Source organism: Osmerus eperlanus, chromosome 18 (genome assembly GCF_963692335.1).
Source record: "Osmerus eperlanus chromosome 18, fOsmEpe2.1, whole genome shotgun sequence".
NCBI classification, from domain to species: domain Eukaryota; kingdom Metazoa; phylum Chordata; class Actinopteri; order Osmeriformes; family Osmeridae; genus Osmerus; species Osmerus eperlanus.
Window position 1 is genome coordinate 5,015,493 of NC_085035.1, and position 23,040 is coordinate 5,038,532.

A 23,040-nucleotide genomic window follows, 5' to 3' on the forward strand; every position below is an offset into this window, starting at 1 on the left:
TGCAGAGAGATAATCTAGTGAAGTTTTAATCTGTAGCGGACTTAAAAATTAAACCATTGTATTAAGGTCAGGAGATGCCGTCTAGTATGTGCATGCTTGCTGCACAGAAAATGATAAATTTATTGGGGGGAAAATGTCAGTGTGCTATAAATCTTTGCAGGGATGTCCTCTGTCTGAATATAAAATATGAACGTAAAAGTAAGTACCTTTTTTATTATACAAATAAATATGATTTCTCTACCCAGGTCATTGCCAGCGTGTTGAGGAACTTATCTTGGCGTGCGGATGTGAACAGCAAGAAGACCCTGAGAGAGGTGGGCAGCGTCAGAGCTCTGATGGAGTGTGCCTTGGAGGTGCAAAAGGTGAGACAGGCCCCGCTCTTACTCGCCAAGCTGCTTTGATTCATTGTGCGCACAGCAGTCTGCACCAGTATAAATAATTGAAATCTTCACTCGACAAATAAAATATTTGCTCTTGGATATTCAATGTGTCGTGTTTATTTCTGTTGAAGGAATCTACTCTGAAGAGTGTACTGAGTGCCCTCTGGAACCTATCAGCTCACTGCACTGAGAACAAGGCGGATATCTGTGCTGTAGAGGGGGCATTGGCCTTCCTGGTCACCACTCTGACTTACAGGAGCCAAACGAACACCCTTGCCATTATTGAGAGTGGAGGAGGGATCCTTCGCAATGTGTCTAGTCTCATTGCTACCAACGAAGATCACAGGTAATTTGTGTTTCAAATAACAAAGGATACAAGTTTATTTTTATTGTTTTGGTCTTGTAGTAATGTTTTTCATAAATGCCCATTCATATATCATCTTTTTTGTGTTTGTAGGCAAGTTCTAAGAGAAAACAGCTGCCTCCAGACTCTTCTTCAGCACCTTAAGTCTCACAGCCTGACCATCGTAAGCAACGCTTGTGGAACTCTCTGGAACCTCTCTGCTCGGAACACGAAAGACCAAGAGGCATTGTGGGACATGGGTGCCGTGAGCATGCTGAAGAACCTCATCCACTCCAAGCACAAGATGATCGCCATGGGCAGCGCTGCGGCATTGAGGAACCTCATGGCCAACCGGCCTGCCAAGTACAAGGATGCCAACATCATGTCCCCTGGCTCCAGCCTGCCTTCCCTCCACGTCAGGAAACAGAAAGCCCTGATCGAGGAACTGGATGCGCAGCATCTCTCGGAAACGTTCGATAACATAGACAATTTGAGCCCCAAGGCCCACCGAGGTAAGCCAAGACACAAACCGAACGCCTACGGCGATTACGATGGGGTGTCCAGATCGGATGTGTTCAGCCCCAACAGCATGCCCGTGCGACCCCAGTACATGAACACGCCCGTTCTGTCCAGCCCGTCATCGAGGGAGAACCGAGGGCCCGCTGATATCGTCAGGGCCGAGAGGGACCGGAGTGGGGACAGGGATAGGAGGGGAGTGCCAGGGGGGCTCCACCCCGACATGGAGAACAAGAGAATGGGGATTCAAATCCCCACCACCACAGGCCAGATCGTCATGGTGATGGACGATGTACAGAACATCCACCTAGGCCTGGATGACAGGTCACCAGAAAACGCACAGGAGCCCCATCGTACGACCGCAACGCATGGCCATTCCAACGTGTACGCCTACAGCAAACCAGATCACGCGGGCAGAGCCTGTCCAATGCCCAAGTTGGAATACAGGGCATCCAATGACAGCCTCAACAGTGTCAATAGCACTGATGGCTATGGCAAGAGAGGTCAGATGAAGCCCTCGGTCGATTCCTATTCCGAGGACGATGAGGGAAAGTGCTGCGTCTACAGGAAATACCCAGCGGATCTCGCCCATAAGATTTACAATGCAAATCACATGGAGGATGATGATGGAGACCTGGACACGCCCATCAACTACAGTCTAAAGTACTCCGATGAGCAGCTGAATTCTGGGAGGCAAAGCCCAAGCCAGAACGAGAGGTGGGCCCGGCCCAAGCACATGGAAGAGGAAATGAAACGTTCTGACCAGAGGCCTGGGAGGTCCCAAAGTCCCGGCTACCCATTGTACACAGAGAGCAGAGAAGAAGGAGAAGAGAAACTGAAATATCAGCCAAGGTTTGTCCAGACAGAAATTCAAGCTGGGTTCCGATCTAGAAACGCGAATTGCCCCGATCAAAGCTCTCCTGGTTCCAGCCAAGGAATGAACAAAAAGATCAACCAGACCATGTGCACTGTGGATGATTATGGAGATGACAAACCAACCAATTACAGTGAGAGATACTCCGAGGAGGAAGAGCCCGACGACCAGCCAACCAATTACAGCATCAAGTACAGCGAGGAGCATCACGTGGAACAACCAATCGATTACTCCCAAAAATCCCATCTTCCCATCTTCAGTCATTCAAAGCCCTCCTCCACTCAGAGCTCGGTGAAAGATCACCACAGTCAAGAGGGTTCCGCGTCCTCTGTGACATCCATTAAGAACGCAGGCAGGCAGAAGCTTCATTCCTCCTCGGCCCAAGCGAGGCAGACCCGGGTGAGCCAGAAGAACCCTGTCAATCAAGAGACACTGCAGACGTACTGTGTCGAGGACACGCCCATCTGTTTCTCCAGGGGAAGCTCTCTGTCTTCGTTGTCCTCAGACGAAGACGAAATGGAGAGTTGCAAGAGGAACATCAACGCCGCTAGCAACTACCCGACTCTTCCCATTGCGGAAAAAGAGCCTCCCGGTCCCCAAGATCAACGTGCAAACGAGAGCCAGTCTTCGTCGCAGTATGTCAGGATGAAGCCTCCAAGGAGCCATGGCCACGGGGAAGGATCCAGACACCACAAAGCTGTCGAGTTCTCATCCGGAGCCAAGTCGCCGTCGAAGAGTGGCGCCCAAACGCCGAAAAGTCCCCCAGAACACTACGTCCAGGAGACGCCGCTCATGTTCAGCAGGTGCACGTCCGTGAGCTCCTTGGACAGCTTCGAAAGCCACTCCATTGCAAGCTCTGTGCAGAGTGAGCTGTGCAGCGGGATGGTCAGCGGCATCATCAGCCCGAGCGATCTGCCCGACAGCCCGGGTCAGACGATGCCGCCCAGCAGAAGCAAAACTCCGCCGCCGCCACCTCACCCAGCCCCCATGAAGCACAAGAAAGTAGCTCCTCTCACTGAGAAGAGGGAGATGGCTCCTCGGCACGTGGCCGTCAACGCCGCCGTTCAAAAAGTCCAGGTGATTCAAGATAACGACACCCTATTGCACTTTGCGACGGAAAGCACTCCGGATGGATTCTCCTGCGCGTCTAGCCTCAGTGCGTTAAGCCTCGACGAACCCTACATTCAGAAGGATGTGGAGCTCAAGATAATGCCACCGGTTCACGAGGACGAGCAGGGAAATGAGGCTGAGCTTGAGGCAGACGATGCCCAGGGACCCAGTGGCCAAGAGAATCACCCATCACACGAGGCAGAAAAAGACATTCTGGATGACTCTGATGACGATGACATAGAAATACTGGAGGCTTGCATCAACTCTGCCATGCCCACAAAGTCATCAAGGAAACCTAAAAAACAGTCGCCCCCATCCACATCCAGAATAGCCCCACCGGTTGCGCGCAAACCAAGCCAACTTCCTGTATATAAACTTCTTCCCCCACAGAACAGGGGACAACAGCAGAAGCACGGCAACTTCCCTCATGGAGACGAAATGCCCAGAATATACTGCGTGGAGGGCACCCCTATCAATTTTTCTACAGCTACATCCCTCAGTGACCTTACCATTGATTCTCCCCCCAATGAGCTTGCCGGTCCCGAAAGTTGTGCTCCCCGCGGAGAAATGGCCTCCAGTCAAAGAAGAGACATTCTTCCTGAAGGCAAAAGCACGGAGGAGAAGGATGCCGGTGCTGCAAGTTCTACGCAAGCTGCCACGGTAGAAAATGAAGGAGATGACATCTTAGCGGAGTGCATTAGCTCAGCCATGCCAAAAGGAAAACCCCACAAGCCTTTCAGAGTACAGAAAACAAACGACCAACCTCAGCACCCGACCTCCTCTCCTGTTAGTCTCGTCCAGCAAGAGGCTGAGAAGAGGAAGCCCACCTCTCCGGTAAAGCCAATGCCACAGAGTAGTGAATACAGAGCAAGGATGCTGAAGAGGCCAGATGCTCCAAACAACTTTTCGGCAGGACCGTCGTACACGGATAAACACAAGGAAACCAAAGAACAAGACCCAAAAATGGCGGCGCGGGACTTTCCAGATAAGACGCCAAACGTAGAGGAGAGAACAACACGCCCCGGTTTCACCTTCGACTCGCCGCACCATTACACGCCGATAGAGGGCACGCCGTATTGCTTCTCGCGCAACGACTCGCTGAGCTCGCTGGACTTTGAAGACGACGATCTTGACCTCTCAAAGGAAAAGGCAGAGCTAAGAAAAGACAAGGACCAGAGGAAACCTCCGAGGCACGGCGGGGAGCCGTCCGCGAGGGCAGCAAGTGCGCACGTGCCCACCGCTCCGACCAAGCCTCTGCAAAAGCCTGCCGCTTTCCCTCAGCCAGCCAAAGAAAACACAGGCCCGGTGCCCGATGAGAAACAGAAGTTCTCCATCGAAGACACCCCGGTGTGTTTCTCTCGCAACTCATCCCTCAGCTCGTTAAGTGATATTGACCAAGAAAACAACAACAAAGACCAGCCAAAGGAGGATCCAAAAGAGGTGGACGTTCCAAGACCCCAAGCTTCTGGTTACGCACCCAAAGCCTTTCACGTTGAAGACACCCCTGTGTGCTTCTCTAGAAATAGTTCGCTCAGCTCCCTCAGCATTGATTCCGAGGACGATCTCCTGCAGGAATGCATAAGTTCTGCCATGCCAAAAAAGAAGAAACAGCCCACCAGAAATAAGGGGGACGACCAAGGTGTCACAGAGGAGAAAAGTATGGATGGCATTCTGGCGGAAGAGCCCGATCTCGTTCTAGATCTCACGGATACTCACAGTCCAGTTTCTGAGCAGGCCTTGTCACCAGACTCAGAGTCATTCGATTGGAAGGCTATTCAAGAAGGTGCAAATTCAATTGTCAGCAGTTTACACCAGGCAGCCGCCAGCTTGTCCAGACAGGGCTCATCCGACTCGGACTCAATCCTCTCCCTCAAGTCAGGAATCTCGATCGGATCCCCTTTCCACCTACCCTCTAATACAGATGAAAATAAGCCTGTGGTCAACAAGGGAGGCCCTAGAATTTTAAAACCTGGTGAAAAGGGTACACTGGAAGTAAAGAAGAAAGAGGAGGAGCAAACCAAAGGTTTAAAAGGAGGGAAGAAAGTCTACAAAAGTCTTATCACAGGAAAACCACGGCCCAGTCTGGAGACTCCCTCCTCTCAGCAAAGGCAGGCCACTGTTCCCTTGATCTCTCGTGGGAGGACGATGATCCATGTCCCAGGTGTTAGAAGCAGTTCCCCTAGCACAAGCCCTGTGCAGAAGAAGCCTCCTGCACGTGGCCCTGTGTCCAAGCCACCGACACAAGTACAGACCTCTGGCAACTCACCCAGAAGCATCAAAACACCTGGAAAAGCTGACCCCGCTCCTGCCAGGGAGACACCTGGATCTCAAGGAGGGTCCAGTAAAGCTTCTTCCAGATCCGGATCAAGAGACTCAACTCCATCGAGGCCAGCTCAACAGGCCCAGACCAGACCAATGCAGTCACCCGGCCGCACCTCTGTTTCCCCAGGAAGAAATGGTCTGAGCACTTCAAACAAGTTATCCCAATTTCCACGCACCGCCTCACCCGGTGCGTCCTCGACAAAATCCTCTGGATCGGGCAGGATGTCCTACCCCTCCCCTGGGAGGCAAATGGGTCAGCAAGGGACAAAACAGAGTGGCCTGCCAAGGAGTGCCAGTGGAATCCCAAGAAGTGAATCTGCATCCAAGAGTCTGAATCAGTGTGGAAGCACTAGTGCCTCTAAAAAGGCAGACTTGTCCAGGATGTCATCCACTAAATCAAGTGGGAGTGAGTCAGATAGATCAGAGAAACCGGGGCTAGTTCGCCAGTCAACGTTCATCAAAGAGGCTCCTAGTCCAACACTAAAAAGGAAATTAGAAGAGTCCGCTTCCTTTGAATCTTTGTCCCCCTCTTCGCCAAGCCAGTCTCAAACACCCGTCTCCAGCCCGTCTTTGCCCGATATGTCATTGACTCTGCCCTTTCAGGGGAGCTGCTGGCGCAAGTCCCCTCAAAGTCAGAGCTCCTCGGAAAATGGGGACGGAAAATCCGTGAGGAAGGATATTTCCAGATCTCAGTCAGAGAGCCCCTCCCGGCTCCCCATCAACCGAACGGGAACGTGGAAGCGGGAGAACAGCAAACACTCCTCTTCCCTTCCCAGGGTGGGCACCTGGAAGAGAACAGGAAGCTCTTCCTCCATTCTCTCGGCGTCCTCCGAATCCAGCGAAAAGGGCAAAAGCGAGGATGAGAGGAAGCCGCTGAGCCCGGCCCAGAAGTCACCACAAGGCAAAGATGGCAGCATGCCTTTAAAAGGAACATGGAGGAAGATGAAAGACAGCGACATGCCCCAGTCAGAAGGCCATGAGTCTTCCATGGATTCTTGCAACATGGCAAGGAACCAGATGAGCTTAGCTGTGTCTCAGAGTGAAGATGTATGGGTTAGGATTGAGGACTGTCCAATTAACAATCCCAGGTCTGGAAAATCACCCACTGGAAACACTCCCCCTGTCATTGACAGTGTTCCAGCTAGAAAACCCGCTTCTGACCGCGACATAAGTGAAACTCATCTTAAACAGTCGACTGCAAGCGAGATCGCCCCTGCTCGCAGGCTTGGCTCAGAGACTAATTTAAACTTGTTCAGGAGCAGCGAGAGTCTCGATAAGAAAGGGGCGGACCTCAAACTTGCTCAAAGCACCCCTTGCATAGTCCCTGAAGCGCATGAACTACCCGTTGCTGAACGTACCCCTTTCAGCTCCACCAATTCTAGCAAGCACAGTTCACCCAGTGGGGCTGTTGCAGCTAGGGTCAGCCCTTTCAACTACACCCCTAGCCCCAGAAAGAGTAGCGCTGACAGCATTACACCACGGCCATCACAGATACCCACACCGGTCACCGCCACTGCGAAAAAGAAAGACTCTAAAGGGGAAAGTTCTGGAGAAAGTGGGTCTTATATCGTAACCTCGGTTTGAGTCAAATGAGACCAGACTTGGAACGCCCAGGATCTAAGAAAATGTCTTGAATATAAGATACTCTTTGACTTATGTTGTATAGAACTGAAAATAAATTATAGGTTCATCCTAACTTTTGGTGGTAAACAGAAATATGTAAATAGTAGTTGATCACTAGAGGGTTATGTAGGTGAGGCTTATTGGAGGGGCACTGTTTCTTTGCTGGTAGAAATGTGGCTGGGACACTTGGTTATCAGAGAGAGAGGGAGACCTGTGAAGGAAAATGTATGTGAATTTGTACTGTACAGATTTTAATTATGTATGTATTTAATTTAATCTTCTGTCAAGATCATGTATCTTTCCTGACTTGGCAAAGCTAATCACTTAAAGATGCATATTTGGGATGTTTAAACACTTAAAGATGGATTTGATATTACTTAATCTTTTGTTTTTTAATGAACATTCATTAGGTCCTAAAGGTTTTTCATTTTTACTACTGCAAATGTATTATAAACCCTCCCTTGCATGTACTGACCCAATGGTTGGTTTCCAGAAGTAAAGATGAACATTTTTGTGGTCACATGATGTGTTGGTAGCTGTAGTGTAAAGTTTTACACTATTTTACGTGTTCTGAAAGTAAGGAATTAACCTCAACCTTCACAAACGTTTTGGATGAGAATATTTACATTGGAAATAGATTATATAAGAGAGTAGATAGATACATTGCTCTGCTGTTGTTTCTTGTTATCAGGTGAGTCGGTTGCTTTTTATGAGACTGTCTCTGAAGGACTGAATGAACACTTCTAAAGATTAAATTATTACTGTAGGGGTTTGGTGTTTATATGGTTCTTAAAGCTCAGTTTAATTTCCCCAGTAATCACTGTAATTGATAAAGCACATAATCAGAGGATGTATTGTTCTGCCAAAAAAATATTACACTGTGTGAATGACTGTTTTTCTTTTTTTTATGCAATAAAGTAAATGGTTGGATATTCAAGGAAAAAAAAGGCAATTTACATAATGTAATTCAGCATAATAAACGTTAACATTTTTGGTGCAAAATCATATGGTGTTTTGGCTGTCAATTTGTTGTTTAATGAAAGTATCTTGGATCTTGTCCTTACTTTTAATAATTGTTTCAACCAGAAAGTGACAACAGTATTTTAATAGATAGTAAAGGTCTTATGTGAATGTGTTTTTGGCAAAGATGCATTGCTCAGGAAATGTGTCAGAAGGGAAAAAACTATGTTCAGAAAGCCTGGCAAGGATCTGTCTGCAGTCCAACCACACTAACATCAAATATATGCAAGGAAATGGAAAGGATGATAACAGAAATGTCATCATATGAGCTTGACAAGAGAGGAATGCTAGCCAGGCTAAGAAAGAGTCAGTAATTGCTGTTTTTAATATAGAAAAAGAGAATGGAGGTATCCGAGTTATGACCTCACCATCCTCAGTCTTAGCAAGCTTAAGGTCTTTCCATTCAAATAGACGTCAAGATGTGCTATACAAAGTCCTTTTGTCATTTACAAGGAATGTAGGGGTTAGGGATCATGAGAATGTGAAGGGAGATGCAAGGAAGTAATAAAGTAAACAGAACAGTAAACAGTTCAATGTGTAATTTGCCACATTATTGCCACATTAAAGCCGTATTTTATGTGGCAAGAAAGGTGGGACAAAGAGGGGATAGGGAGGCATGTATATCAAATTCTAAAGTGTCAAAGTTTCTTGGGTAAGACAGTGGACCCAGGAGAGAGGAAACTGTTCATATGGTTCAGGTTTGGGCACCGTGCTCTAAGCAGAAGGTGGCGTTGCTGCACCAATAAGGTAGATGCCAACCGCCGTAAAACATGAAGAAGAAGCTTCCGGTGTATGGAGCCAATCATTGAAATACTGGTCAGCAGAGGAAAACCAGCATCCATCCGGTTGTGTTTACACATGCAACAATCCTGTTAGCAAGCTAGGCTTAGCATAACGTCTTAAATAAGTATAAAATGGCTCCACTATCTGACAATCCGGCAGATAAAGACAGGTAAGTACGTGCAATATCATGTGACAGCCTATGAAACCGCTCTGGTTGTACGCTACTAAATAGCTAGGCTTGTACTACAGACAGTAAGCCTAGACAGTGGTAGCACTAGCATATACACCAGCTCGAAATAGTTGTAGCTGTAGCTATATTGTGACGATCACCGTTGCTAACAATTTACACAATATGTGGGAATGTCTGCAGAACACTAATACGAATAATATATTGGTACTAGTAGCTAGTAACTTTGTGTCTTTTGCAATCCTTTGAAAATATAGGGTAATTTCTTTCAGAATTAGAAAACATCTAGCTAGCTAAGCTATCTCTGGTCAATCAATTAGTACAACTGACACAAAGTAGCTAACCAACACAAACACATCCACACGAAACCAATTTAATTTAACACTAACCATGGGCTATAACATTTAAACTATAGATTGAAGTTAGTAGAATAGTTGGCAGCTATGTAAACTATATTGATGTGTCTTTCAGGTACATTTGCATCTATCCCGCATATGTCAACAGTAAGAAGACCCTTGCCGAGGGAAGGCGAATACCGTCTGAAAAGGTAATCGTGCGAACGTTATCTACTGCCAACAACTACTTAGCTTGCTAAGTGCTTTTCTAACATTGATTCAATTGACGTATAATACTGCCCTCTCCCAGCAGCTGTGGAGTCCTACACGTCAACACGGATGCATGCAGTATCGCCTGGGTCCTCACTTAACCATAATTCCTCCTTTCAGACTTTTGATAACGTGTGGTCTTTACAGAGTAAAACGTTTCTTTAACTCACTGCATCTGTATTTTTATTTTGTCTCCAACAAGGCTGTGGAGAACCCTACCTGTGTTGAGATCCGTGATGTCCTGACTGCTGCAGGGGCAAATATCCTCGTTGAGGTGATGGTGGTTTTTGGTTAACTTGGATACCTTGTTCACCATCATTGTATTGTGAATATTAACATGTTATTGATCTTCATCCAACACAGAACAGCATGTATTCTAGAGAGTGGAACAGAGATGTGACGTTCAGAGGACGTGTGCGTGTCCAAATGAAACAGGAGGACGGAACGCTCTGCTCGGACAAATTTGCAACGAGTGAGTTTTTTTTGTTTGTTTGTTGACTTGAAGCCCACTTCGCGCGCACTTGTTTTGCCCTGGTATCTTTTAGGCTCTTTGTGAGTTTGAGACGACCGTGTTGTAGATTGCGTCTCTAGTCTTTGTCTTTTATTATCTTCTCTCCAGGGAAAGATGTGATGATCTACGTGGCTGAGATGATACCCAAGCTGAAGACCAGGAGCCAGAAGAGTGGTGGGGCCGACTCCGGCTCTCAGCAGGGAGAGACAGGAAAGAAAAGCAAGAAAAAAAGGAAGTGAACAACACCGAACGATTGTGAAAGCGGGTCAGGAAAAAAAGTCAGATAGGGAGGGTGAAAGACTGTAAGGAAAGAATGAAAGTACTCCAGTGTATTTTCTGAATATTTACAGTATCACAAATGTTCTATGGACTCTTTCGCTTGATGACTGCCCTTGCTGACTTACAGAAATGGGCAGCAAAAAAACAGCTACAAGATTTCTTACTCACTCTGAAGACTGTAAGTCTGTAGTATTTCTTTTTTGAATCAGTCTCAAATTGACTTGTGGCATTTTTATTTTTATGTTGTGCTTTTTTTTCAAGTTTTTGTTTCCAATCCCCACCTTAGTTCACCTATTTATGCTTGGAAATGAATAAATTACTTTAATTTACCGAGGTAATGGTACCTCTGTCCTCACTATAAACTGGTGTAACATGTTGTAATAACACTTTGTTGTCATCTAAGCTCTAGAACAGTGGGACTAGAAGTTAAACAGCAGAATCACTGATAAACATATAGCCAGAGTAGTTTTTATATAAGACTATGAAAACACAAATTGATATTTGATAGAATGAGTTATGAAGGTTTGAAGTGTCACTCCACAATGATAGCAAAAGAATAGGCTCAATTTTCTTTTATAAAGTAGATTCTGAATATTTGACCACAGGAGGGAGCTGGAGGTCCTTCAGTACAAGCCTGACTGTACTATACCCGGATGTGTCTGTATTTCCTACTTTATACAATATCTTTGCTATGAAAGTAGACAAATGACTATACGTACATAATGACCTAAAGTATGTATTTGACACCTTACGCGAATCAAGTTTTTAACCTACTGTATTTCATTTTGTATGGTTAATAACTGATTAATGTCGCTGATTAGTTTTATGTGTTCCATTGTTTATTCTTGAAAAAGGAGGACATCCTTATTGAAATTAATTAATATTTCCCCACATGCTATTACAGTACATCTCTCTCCGACAAGAAAACCACTGTAGAAATTGCAAGTAGAGGGCATTTTACTGAATCCTCTGATGAATTTCACATGCAGTTCAGTTCACTAGTTCATCAAACAAACTCATCGGTGACATCTGATTCACTTGGTTGATCCCACTACAGGTCCACAGAATCATGATGTGGAGTTGAGGGGGGCCTGTTAACCCTTGTGTTATCTTCGGGTCATTCTGACCCATCAGTCATTGTGACCCACCGTCGTATTGCGACAAATTTACCGCATACAAAGACAAAGTGAAGCATTTTCTTTTAACAGCTAGGCTGTCTCAGACCCCCCACATTGCGATGGTTAAAAGAAAATTATTTTAATTTGTTTTTGTATTGGGTAAAATTGGGTAAACACAACGATGGTTCGTTATGAACCTTTGGGTCATGTGACCCGAAGGCAGCACGAGGGTTAAGTCCTTGGTCGAGAAAGGAGAAGGAACTCTAGTTCTAGAGCTTCAAAGGCAGCTGGGCTTGCTTGGCCCTCCTGATGCGCTCCTCATAGAAGCTCTCTTGGTGTTGGTTCTGGAACTTGAGCCTCCTCACCCATTCTTCCCGCAGCCTGGGGACAACACAACGAGGAAGATCTTGTTTACGTTACAAGCGGAGATCACAGGAGCGAGCGGACCAGCGCATTAGTCATCTGTCTTAAAAACATTCGCTGAACTTCAAAGGCAAACAATGTTCCTTCCCACCCACAAACACCCTGAAACTGTCCAGAGTTTGCGCGGAGGCAGTATGTCTTTCATGTTCAGCGTTTGTGTTTTGAGGCGGACAGAACACATTGATTTACTAATTAACATACCGGCAGCTCCACCTGCCTTCCTGCCACTCAAACATAAACAAGAACCCTGACACATGATCTGGCTCACACCTACACAATGTCAATCAGCGCCTAGACAAAGAATGCTAATTAGCATCTGTGGCATTTCGGGGGCCTCCAGCAAGCCAAATGTCAAGCCACATCACACAATCATCTCTAAAATAATAGCCATCCTGTTTTAGCAATCTCATACAGCACCAGTCCAATGTCAATACTGGGGAAAGTTGGTGTACGAGACACAATGCAGCGCTCACCACCTGGTCCAATCCCCCCTTATCCCCTATCCAGAAGCCCTGGTCTTTGCAGACTATTTTGTAACAGAGGGGATTTGGGGCTTTCAAAGATACACATATTAATTCAATGAGGATGAGGCTTTGAAGCCGATTGGGTTATTATGTGTGTGAATGATCTGTATATTAATTACAGGCATGTAGGCTAGCCAACTCTGTGAGACTCCCCCAGCTGTTCCAAAGGCAACACACACTCACATTGATTAGTCAGAGGACCAAAGAAGAAGGATTAAGGGTGCATTTGTATCACTGTATGTGTTGATCCCCATTGACCTTACAACAGAGCAGAGCCCAGGGTAGGAGAGACAGAAGCCTGGCCAAGAAAGCCTGAATCTTAGGGCCAATCGGAGGCCTGGTGGTACTCTCCACCTGCCCATTACCAAGTCACTTTAATATGTTCAGATTTACCGATGTATTATGCTAGTCAGCCCGCCTTTCTGCCTGCATGCCTGTCTGTATGCTGTTATTGAAGATCTTGTACTCGCCCACCATCGATTAAAACTCAATTGCTTGTCAATTATGCTTCAAGAGTGGAAAGGCGGTTGTCTTGGTTACCGAGGTTTCGGTTCATTGGAGCGCTCCAACAAGAACAGATGCTCATTTAGAGAAGGCTGTGGCACAACAGCTCACTGAGCACCTCTCCTCAAATCAGCTTTATGAACCTCTCCAGTCTGGATTTCGTCTCCACCACAGCACTGAAACTGCATTAGCCAAGTTAGTCAATGATCTACTGTTAGCCTCTGACGCGGGTTCTTTCTCTGTCCTGGTTCTTCTAGACCTAAGTGCAGCTTTTGACACGGTGGATCATGAGATTCTCTTGGAACGTATGGAGAACTATGTTGGGATTTCTGGTACATCACATCAGTGGTTTAGATCGTATCTATCCGATAGATCACAATATGTCACTATGATGGCTGCTCATCCAGGAGCTCCACTGTAAAATACGGGGGTTCAGTTCTAGGCCCTCTGTTATTTTCTCTCTATATGCTGCCTTTAGGAAACATAATTAGAAGCTCTGGGGTAAATTTTCACTGTTATGCAGATGATACTCAGCTATATATGTCTATAAAGTCTGGAGAATTTCCACATGCTATGGAAAAATGTGTTTCTAGGTTGAGAGCTTGGATGACTGCAAATTTCCTTCTTCTAAATTCGGATAAAACCGAGGTTCAAATTTTCGGTCCTAAAAAATATAGAAATAATTTTTCCAATCTGACCTTAGACCTAGACGGCGTCAAAGTCTCTCAAAACCAGCTAGTAAAAAATTTAGGAGTCACAATGGACCCAGACCTTTCGTTTGAGTACCATATTAAGCAAATTACTAGAACTGCATTTTTCCATCTACGTAATATTGCCAAAATACGAAAATTTCTCTCAAAGGATGATGCCGAAAAACTAATACATGCATTTGTTACGTCCCGATTGGACTATTGCAATGTGTTGTTCTCTGGCCTCCCAATTACCCACCTAAAAAATTTACAGCGGGTGCAAAATGCTGCTGCTAGACTATTGACCAGAACAAGAAAGTTTGATCACATAACATCTACTCTTGTCTCTCTACACTGGCTCCCTATCCAAGCCAGAGCTGACTTCAAAGTTATACTACTAACCTACAAATCTCTGCATGGATTGGCACCACTGTACCTCTCCGGTCTCCTTGCACCCTATTGCCCCGCAAGGACACTTAGATCTCAAGATGCCGGCTATCTGGTGGTTCCCAAAATTAAGAAAAAAACAGCTGGAGGTAGGGCGTTCTCATATAGAGCGCCTCTTCTCTGGAATAAACTACCCGTCTCAATTAGGGAGTCTGATACTGTTTCGACGTTTAAAATTAGGTTAAAAACGTTGTTTAGTCAATTCTACGACTGTTAAAGGTAAGTATGTTACTAGTTGGAGGCAACGGGGGACGGGTTGTTTCCATCCTTATTCTTTAAGTATAACTTATTTTAGAGTTCTCTTCCCCTGGAACAGATTTCATGTTCCAAATGAGGGGGGCTGTCGCTGTCTTGGTGTGTGGGGTTGCATCAAATTCCCCTTTTTTGCTCTGTTAAATTGCTGCACCAGTCCACACTTGACCGGTGGGGATCTCATTCTATTATGACTGTAACTGTTAGCTGCTCCTGGCATTCTCTAATCCCTGCTCTCCTCTCTCTGTCCCCCCCCCACACACATCCCTTGTGGTGTGGGGGGTTTGAGTTGTCAGCACCTGCCTGGTCGTCGGTCAGCCAACGCTGGACCTGGTCGCGAGTCTCCCGGTCCTGTCCTGTCTATAAAGTTGAATAATGGATTTTGGTGTTTTAAAAACCCATCGACACTGTATGACTATGTTTAGCCTGTGTTCTGCTCCTCTCTCCCACCAACCGTCTCTGGAGGAGGGGATCCCTCTCTGAATTGCTCCTCCCAAGGTTTCTTCCATTTTTTTTCTCCTGTTGAGAGTTTTTTGGGAGTTTTTCCTTGCCTTCCTTGAGGGTTTAGGTTGGTTGAGGGGCAGTTCTATGGGCATATGTGAAGCCCTCTGTGACATGCTTGCGTGTAAAAAGGGCTATACAAATAAATTTGATTTGACTCATTGTAATGACATTGTTACAGACGATACAACTCAGCTGAATTCTCTTCCACGTGTGAAAAATCTGCAAACACCAAAAGACCCCAGGCTTTGATGAAGTATTAATGAAAATAATGTACACTGCTGGAGCTTTATATTTGTGGTGCAAATGAGATCCTAGAGTGTTGGGGGTAGAACATCACAGGAAGCCAATTTCTCAATAGAATGTCCTGTGCACGCCTGCCAATGAGCCCAACTGACCTATAGTCATTTGTCAAAGTGGTCTCTTATGGCTGTGTGTGAGACAGGATTTCATTGGTAATTATCTTCTATCGCCTGCTCTAATAAGACAGAAGAAACCGGGGTTAAAAACCCCCTTCTTCACACACTTGTTCCCCATGGATGTCAGATATGAAGGATGCTAAGGTGTCAGTCCTGACAGAGGTACTCACTTTGATAAAGCACTCATCTTCATTCTGGTTTCCTCATTCCCCGTCAACTGGCTGTGGCTTTCGATTTTCTGCTCCCAGAACTTCTTCAGCTTATATTTATCATGGATCCGGGCCAAATTCATTCTCTGAAACAAGGAGGGAGGTCAGTTAAGGAGATGTTTTGCTGCTGTATGGTATTGGAAGTAGCTCAAGTTTCAAGATGGCACCGGTAGGCATTTCCCAGCAAAATAATATAAATTCATACAGTACGATCACACTCCTGTGAAAATACCCTGAACACGAATCATCACCTGCAGTCTTATATTGTACATCTCATCATTGTTTAATTCTGTTTGTGGGTCTTGGAATTCTATGCCTGGCTCCCAGACCCAGAGAGAACAGTCAGCTGCATATTCAGTAAATACTTCATGAACTTCTATACCATGTTCTCATCTGTGGGCATTGAGAGGCACCTGAGATGGAACACATTTCACACTCCATAAACACAGAGAAAGGGAGACTTACTGCTGAGGTTGAATCAGTGTCCTCTCCTCTGGGTGGTGAGGAGCTGGCTGCTACTGCTGCTGCGCTATCAGTCTGAGACAATCGTCCAGAGGTGAGCGCCCCGCCCACAGGAGCACTCGGGTGGCTCCTGCGATGGCCGCTCAATCTTCTCTTTCCTCCTTTCCGCTCCCTCCCTCCTTTCATCCTGTTCTCTGTTCTATCGCACAGCTGTGGGTTTCTGAAACAATGACAGTGTCCGTGTTCAGCTCTGCCCTCCAGCGTTCGTGCCAAAGGGTTTCGCGAAAAAAAAAGTCGGGATGGATTGAACTTACACGGCCAACGCGGATTAATATGTATTTTAAGAGACCCGGAATCTTCTGTTCACGGGGCCCAACATTCCCAGAGCTGCCCGGGTGACAGATCATAGGAAGGAAACAACACCAGTTCCATCCAGTCGTGGTTGGTCTGACACATCTCCTCCACATGTCACCCCACAAACTCTCACACACCACCCGTGGGGTCCATCTAATGACACGGGGCTTAATGCAATACCAGGTCAGCGCCGTGGGGGCTGCAGGTTCTTAACCAGGGCTTAGTCGGCTTCCACGCCCAACAGCCCCCCCCCCCCCCCCCCCCCCCAGGGGCCTTCAGGACTGCGCTAGCACCTCACCAGACAGCCAGATATCTCTCCTTGGATGAACTGCATAGTTACTTTCCTCTTGGTTTGGTTCAGTGTTTAGTTGCTCAGCTCCCTGTTAACTGCACAGGTTGAGTCCTTGGAAGATGAAACGTCTTGACCTTTCTTTACTGTCATGGCATGGAGGGGAACAGCTAGGCCAGGACCATGTGACCACATCTGAACGTGTGCTAACATCAATACAGTATGCTGTCACGGTAGAACACAGGTCAGACCGGTCTATATTTATGTGTGGCACTGTTTTCAAATCCTCATTTTATAGTCAATAAGTTGGCGAAGAGTCTCCCGTAATGCCTGTGGCATTCCATGTGTGGTAGACTGGGTTGTAAATGTAACAAGAACGTGTAAACACGATAACACCCAGAACACGCTATCCAGGCTATCTTTACATCGGGTAGATTAACACCATTGTCTTTTTCATATAACATCCCTCCAGCCAACCAGTCAGCGAGGCCATAGATCTGTTCTGCTAAGCTGCTGCTGGGCCGTGACATTAAACAGAACAACACTAGGTGTTACTGTAAAGTCGGGTTTGTATCACCTCAGGGGGGAATCTCGCTTTTCATCTGTTTGGGTTAACAAGAGTGACATACCAGACCCACAAACAGGGAAGTCATCTGGAAGGCACGACAAAACCGTAGTTTGATGTGAGGGTATTTGGCCACTCAGCTGCCCACATGGATTTGGCCAGAAGTCAATGGGGTGTGAGACACTGCTGTTTCAGAGAGGCTGTCTGATGCTGGTTGTGTGTGTGTGTGCACGAGAGAGAGAGAGAGAGAGAGAAAGAGAGAGAGAGAGAGAGAGAGAGAGAGAGTGAGAGAGAGAGAGATGTGAGTGTGCATGAGAGCATGTGAGTGTGTGGTTGTGTGGTTGTGTGTGAGTGTGTGTGAGTGTGTGGTGTGTGTGCACGAGGGGGAGAGCGTGAGTGTGGTGTGTGTGTGCATGAGAGGGAGAGCGTGTGAGTGTGTGTGTGTGTGTGTGTTGTGTGTGTGCACGAGGGGGAGAGCGTGTGAGTGTGTGTGTGTGTGTGGTGTGTGTGTGCACGAGGGGGAGAGCGTGTGAGTGTGTGTGTGTGTGTGGTGTGTGTGTGCACTAGGGGGAGAGCGTGTGCATGCGCCTGTGAGTGGTGTGGGTTTTCCACCTGCTCTATATATTCTTCTCATCATCACCAATCAATGTTAAGCTCTGCTGGAGTGAGTTGAGCAGGAGGACGGCCTGCCGGGTGAAAGAAAACATATCGAACACAGAGTCAGATTTGCATCGTCTAACTTTTGAAACATTCCAGTCGGTCTGAGATCTGAAATCCAAGCGACCCATTTCAAGGTCTCCCCATGTCCACCTACACACTCCTGGCACAGTTTGAGGACATGAATTATCTACGAAGGATGGGTTAGTATGTCCCCTCCCCCAGTTCGGAGGGGACATGTTGGATTGCTTCTCCCTCGATACCCGGGCACAGGCCCATAGCCAACCCTGATACCCCGTCATAAGCCCAGGTATTGCGCCTCTGCAGAAGCACTAAAAAAGTGGAGAGGCGGTTTAAGTGCAGCCTGATCACTGCAGGGCTGGTAAGGGGCCTGGCAAGGACACTTCACTGGCTTTACGGGCCTTGTGAGTTTCATTGCTGCCAAATAAAGCAGCTTTTGGCAATCAGGAAGGGCAGTGTGTGGGCGCAAGACTGATGGATGGTTCTCTTTCTTTCCATCACTCTTTCTCTTACGCTTTCGTTCTTTCGTTTTTTCTTTCTTTCATTCTTTCTTTCTTTCTTTCTTTCTTTCTTTCTTTCTTTCTGTCTCTGTCTTTCTCTATATCTGTCAGTCTTTGTCTCTCCCTGTCCCTCTCATTGCCTGTCTTTTTCTCTCTCTCTCTCTGCCTCTCTCTCTCTCTCTCCTCCTCTCTGTCTCTCCCTCAGACCCGTGCACATTCACAAGCGAACGCTAGAAATATCTTACAGATTAACAAGCCCGCTTGTTAACAGGATATCTCTACCCTTGACATATTGGCCAAGAGGGATTCTCAGTAGCTACAGAGTTGGAGAGAGGTTATGAGAAGGAAGTAGAAACAGATCTGGTACAGATCTGAAATAACACACCATTGTTTTTCATTGTTAGTGCTGTGTAAATATAATATATTGTGTTGTAAAATGGAGGACATAACTCAGATACTTGTTTGTCTATGATACGTGATACTTGTTTGGGCGGCTGTGGCTCCGGGGGAAGAGAGAGTCATCTGTTGATAAAGGTTGGCGGTTCGATACCAGACTCCTCCAGGCCATGACTCTGAACCCAAGTTGCTCCCGAGGGGCAGGCTAGCGCATTGCATGGCAGCTCTGCCGCCGTGAGTGTGAATGGGTGAATGAGAGGCAAACTATTTCAAGCGCTTTGGGTGCCAGCGCTGAGGCAGAAAAGCGCTATATAAATGCAGTCCATTTACGGCACCATTTCATTTAAAACCACACACGCATTCACTCTCTGTCTCTCTCTCTTTAATTGTCTTTAATTGTCTGTCTCTCTCTCTCTCTCTCTCTCTCTCTTACCCAATCTATCGACAATGCCAACGAGTCACTAAATGAGAGTCATGTAATACGGTCTTAATGCAGAGAAAAATAAAAGGTGACTTCATGGAAACCCCCCCCCCCCCCCCCCCTCCCGAGTGCATTGACAAAATAGATCTATAGGAAAGCCTGGTATTTATTGTGTCTTTTTCACCCACTGCCACTGTTCATGTACCACGCCATCAAGGCTTTGGGAGAAGAGAGAAGGTCTCTGGCCGGTACTCTCTCACCGCTTCCACAGTCACAGAAACAACTCACCCTGATACAAAGACAATGGCAGAGGCAGTCGGACAGACAGGCAGGTAGGCAAACATTCAGACAGACAGGCAGGTAGGCAAACATTTATACAGACAGGCAGGTAGGCAAACATTCAGACATACAGACAGGCAGGTAGGCAAATATTCAGACAGACAGACAGGTAGGCAAACATTCATACAGACAGACAGCAGGCAGGTAGGTAAACATTCAGACAGACCGACATGCAGGTAGGCAAACATTCAGACAGGCAGGTAGGTTGATGAATTGTGGAGAGAGGAGAAAGGGATTTAGGCGTGGCAAGAAAAAGAATGCCTGACGTTTCAAACATACATATTTTGATTCATATCATAAGCTGAGGCATAACTTAGGAGGGTAAAAGGTGTCTAATGTCTGTATTTCCTCAACTCATCATGACCAAAGCAGGATCCCTGCTAACTTTGCAGGTTTGTAGGATCGTTTGGTCTTCCTCCACATGGAGGCAATGTTGAGCTGAGGACTGCTTCATTAACACCTTCTATTCAGTGTTTTATAATATCGCTTCCTCTCAGCCAAACTTGTGCTTAATTGCATGATCTCGTTATCATTTGCGGTACTGCATATTGCAGTCAGATTGTGTACTTTGTCTCAGCATCCTAGCATCAGTCAGATGAGGGCAAATTTTCAGCCCTATCCTCCTCCTTTTTAACCTTATTTCCATGGTTCCTTGTCATTCTTCACACAGAAGCAAGCACAGTTTAGCCACGAGAACACATTTCATCCACCACACGACATTCCTTAGCTGTCATTTTGGCGAGTGCCTCTGGTGACAGTGCTGTGCTTTGAAGAACTATGAAGTTATCCCACTAAAAAAGACCTGCCAGTCTCTCCCCTGTCTAAGAACACTTCAAACCCCAAACAGCAGACAGCTTAGCTCTCACATCTCAGTGACGCCAAAACTGCGCTGTGCGAGAGGATGGAAATGGGTTAGTAGTGCTCATGTTACTGACACAGTCATCATTTAAGATGCCTAATAATAGTCCGCCTGACAGTGTTGACATCCAGTGTTGGTGCTCTCCTCTTACACAGTTCTTTCGGAGCAAATTAACACAAAGACTGTTCTCCAAACTGTCCAAACAAATTTATAAACAAGAAATTGGTACATATTGTACATCAGAGAATTTTGCAGTGGAAAGCAGTCCCTTACAGTTTGAACAATCTGTGGGTTGTTTAGGGTCTTCCTCCAGGTGGCAGTATGCTATATACAACTGATTTGGTCAACATGCACAAAAGAATGTTGAGGATTTCAAATTCTACTTCGCTATCATTCGAACGTTTGCAATACATCACACAGACACTTTAAGTCTCGCTCTGCACTCTCTTCTGTCAAGAGCATAAACGATCATGGCCATTTTTAGACAAACTCTCCCAGTGATGAAGTGCCAGCTCTGGACAATGTGTATTTTTACATCACTTTTGGAAAGACTGACTTTCCTCCAGAATCATTTATCTCCGATATTTGTTGCTGCTTTGAATGCGTGAGTGAAGGAACTGTCACTTACAGGGTGACAAATGGCTGAACCCTAACGTATTACTGTCAGAATCGGAAGAATGCTTGACCCTAAACCTTTCGTTTGAAATATTATTCTAATCAGATTTTGGAGTTTACAAAAGGAAATTGTATACAGTACATATCTAGAAGTCTATATCTACTGTTAATAAAAGTTCAGCGTTAGGATGAGATGATAGACTATGGATGTCACCAGGCTATGAAAACCAACATTGCCGTTGGCCTAAAATCCACAGAACTACCTCCCACAATGACCTCATGTGCACATGCTAGCTACTGTAAACGAGATGTTGTCATTGCACTGGATTTAAGCGATGTTCATTTCAGAAACGTCAGACAGTTGTATTCTGTGTATAATTACCGTGCCTGGTAGCTGACAAGTGGCTGCTTAATGATGGTGTTGGGGAAAAACCTGTTCCTTGATTCTGACCTGAAACACTGTAGAACTATGCACATCTGAACGTTGATCTACAGTTTTATAAATGCACTTGCTGTACGTCGATTTGGATAAAAGCAAAGCGTTTGCCAAATGAAGAGAATGTCAATGTAACGTCTAGCTCTTTTTATAGCCGTAAGAGGTGTGTAATGTGTTGCCCGTGTCTTGAGACTCACAACTCCTCCTCCACTCCCATAGACTTTAATGGTGTTTGAGAATTCCACCCTGATATGTAATTTCCTTTTTTAACAACCATGAAGGATGGGAGCTGAGATGCAGGTTAAGGAGGAGAAGAAGAAGAAGAAGGGGGAGGTATGGGGTGTGTGTTGGTGAATCCATTAGACAGTGAACACAGTGAGGTATTGGGCATCGGGATTTGTTGTTTGTTTAAGGTGTGTTTGCGTGTGTGTGTGTGTGTATGTTTGAATGTGTGTGTGTCTCTCTAGTTTTAGAAGCTCTGACCCATTGGGTTTTGAGAGTGTATTATTGACGACTGAACCATATTGATTTACAGGTGGCCAGAGAGAGTGTGTGCGTGTCTTTGTGTGTGTGTGTGTGTTTGTTTGTGTTTCTGAAGGCAGTGTATTAACTTAGTGGTATCTGAAGTGTTGATGGATTTCTGATTCAGGGGAGTAGAAGGGGGACTTAGACAAAAGGGTGTCCTTTCTCAGAGAACAAGGTTTGTGTAAGGTTTTAACTCTGTACGTCAGTTTTCCCCTTTCTGGAAATCAGAAGTGTATCCAAGGTTTTACACGGTGTGATCTCTATTCCCTACTGACGGTAGGGGAGGATAGAGCCTGGCTTCCCAGCGCTTTCAGCTGAACTATTTGTCTAGACAGAATAGTAAATAAACTGTTTTTCATGTTCCTGGCAGATTTGGAGCTGTTTAAACCGCTTGTCAATGCTCACATTAGGAAAGAGGGCTTTTAACCTCTGCATCATTCAGTGAATTCTCTTTGTTGTTATTGTTCATTCTCGGAAGTGATCCATCAAACTGGGTGGGAGTCTTTGGGAAGTGTTTATAGTATTTCATCTTCAATGGCGGACTGGGAGCCAAATGTATTCTAGCTATGCTTATCAAGTTTGGCTCTAAAGCTGTCTTTGTAGTGGCGTTAGTGCGGGTCTCCAGAGAAGAGTGTAGCTAGGAATCTGTATCGGGGCTGGAAGCAAATACTGCATTTCTACTGGTCTGAATCATCCACTAATATGTGACTTCAATGACCAGAAGCAGATCGAAGTAGCTTCCCAGTGGTATAACAAGCAGAGAGAGAGGGAGAGCAAGAGAGAGAGAGAGAGAGAGAGAGAGAGAGAGAGAGAGAGAGAGAGAGAGAGAGAGAGAGAGAGAGAGAGAGAGAGAGAGAGAGAGAGAGAGAGAGAGAGAGAGAGAGAGAGAGAGAGAGAGAGAGAGCGCGAGAGAGAGAGAGAGAGGGAGAGAGGGAGAGACAGGGAGAGAGGGAGAGAAAGCA

At 46.0% G+C, this 23,040-nt stretch overlaps 2 protein-coding genes across 4 annotated transcripts in view; both read left to right on the forward strand.

Annotated features, from left to right (window-relative positions):
• Positions 1-8,173, forward strand: part of apc (APC regulator of WNT signaling pathway) — a 26,791-nt gene extending 18,618 nt beyond the window's left edge. For all 3 annotated transcript variants that reach the window (XM_062484368.1, XM_062484369.1, XM_062484370.1), the window contains 3 exons: positions 246-362; positions 512-726; positions 838-8,173. In XM_062484368.1, coding sequence (XP_062340352.1) covers positions 246-362; positions 512-726; positions 838-7,129 — 6,624 coding nt within the window. In that variant the 3' untranslated portion in view covers positions 7,130-8,173. The remainder of the gene's footprint in view (positions 1-245; positions 363-511; positions 727-837) is intronic.
• An 815-nt stretch (positions 8,174-8,988) lies between these two features.
• srp19 (signal recognition particle 19) lies at positions 8,989-10,891 on the forward strand. The gene is made up of 5 exons (XM_062484552.1): positions 8,989-9,140; positions 9,630-9,705; positions 9,966-10,037; positions 10,127-10,235; positions 10,383-10,891. Exons 1-5 carry the CDS (start codon positions 9,103-9,105, stop codon positions 10,511-10,513), a joined length of 426 nt encoding a protein of 141 aa, XP_062340536.1. The 5' UTR covers positions 8,989-9,102; the 3' UTR covers positions 10,514-10,891.
• The last annotated feature ends 12,149 nt before the right edge of the window (positions 10,892-23,040 follow it).

Excerpts from the sequence above, each read along its gene's own strand:
- srp19 (XM_062484552.1), top strand. The coding sequence starts at position 9,103 with ATGGCTCCACTATCTGACAATCCGGCAGATAAAGACAG. Across the intron at positions 9,141-9,629 it reads AATCCGGCAGATAAAGACAG|GTACATTTGCATCTATCCCG; the intron begins GTAAGTACGTGC and ends TGTGTCTTTCAG. Across the intron at positions 10,236-10,382 it reads CTCGGACAAATTTGCAACGA|GGAAAGATGTGATGATCTAC; the intron begins GTGAGTTTTTTT and ends TCTTCTCTCCAG.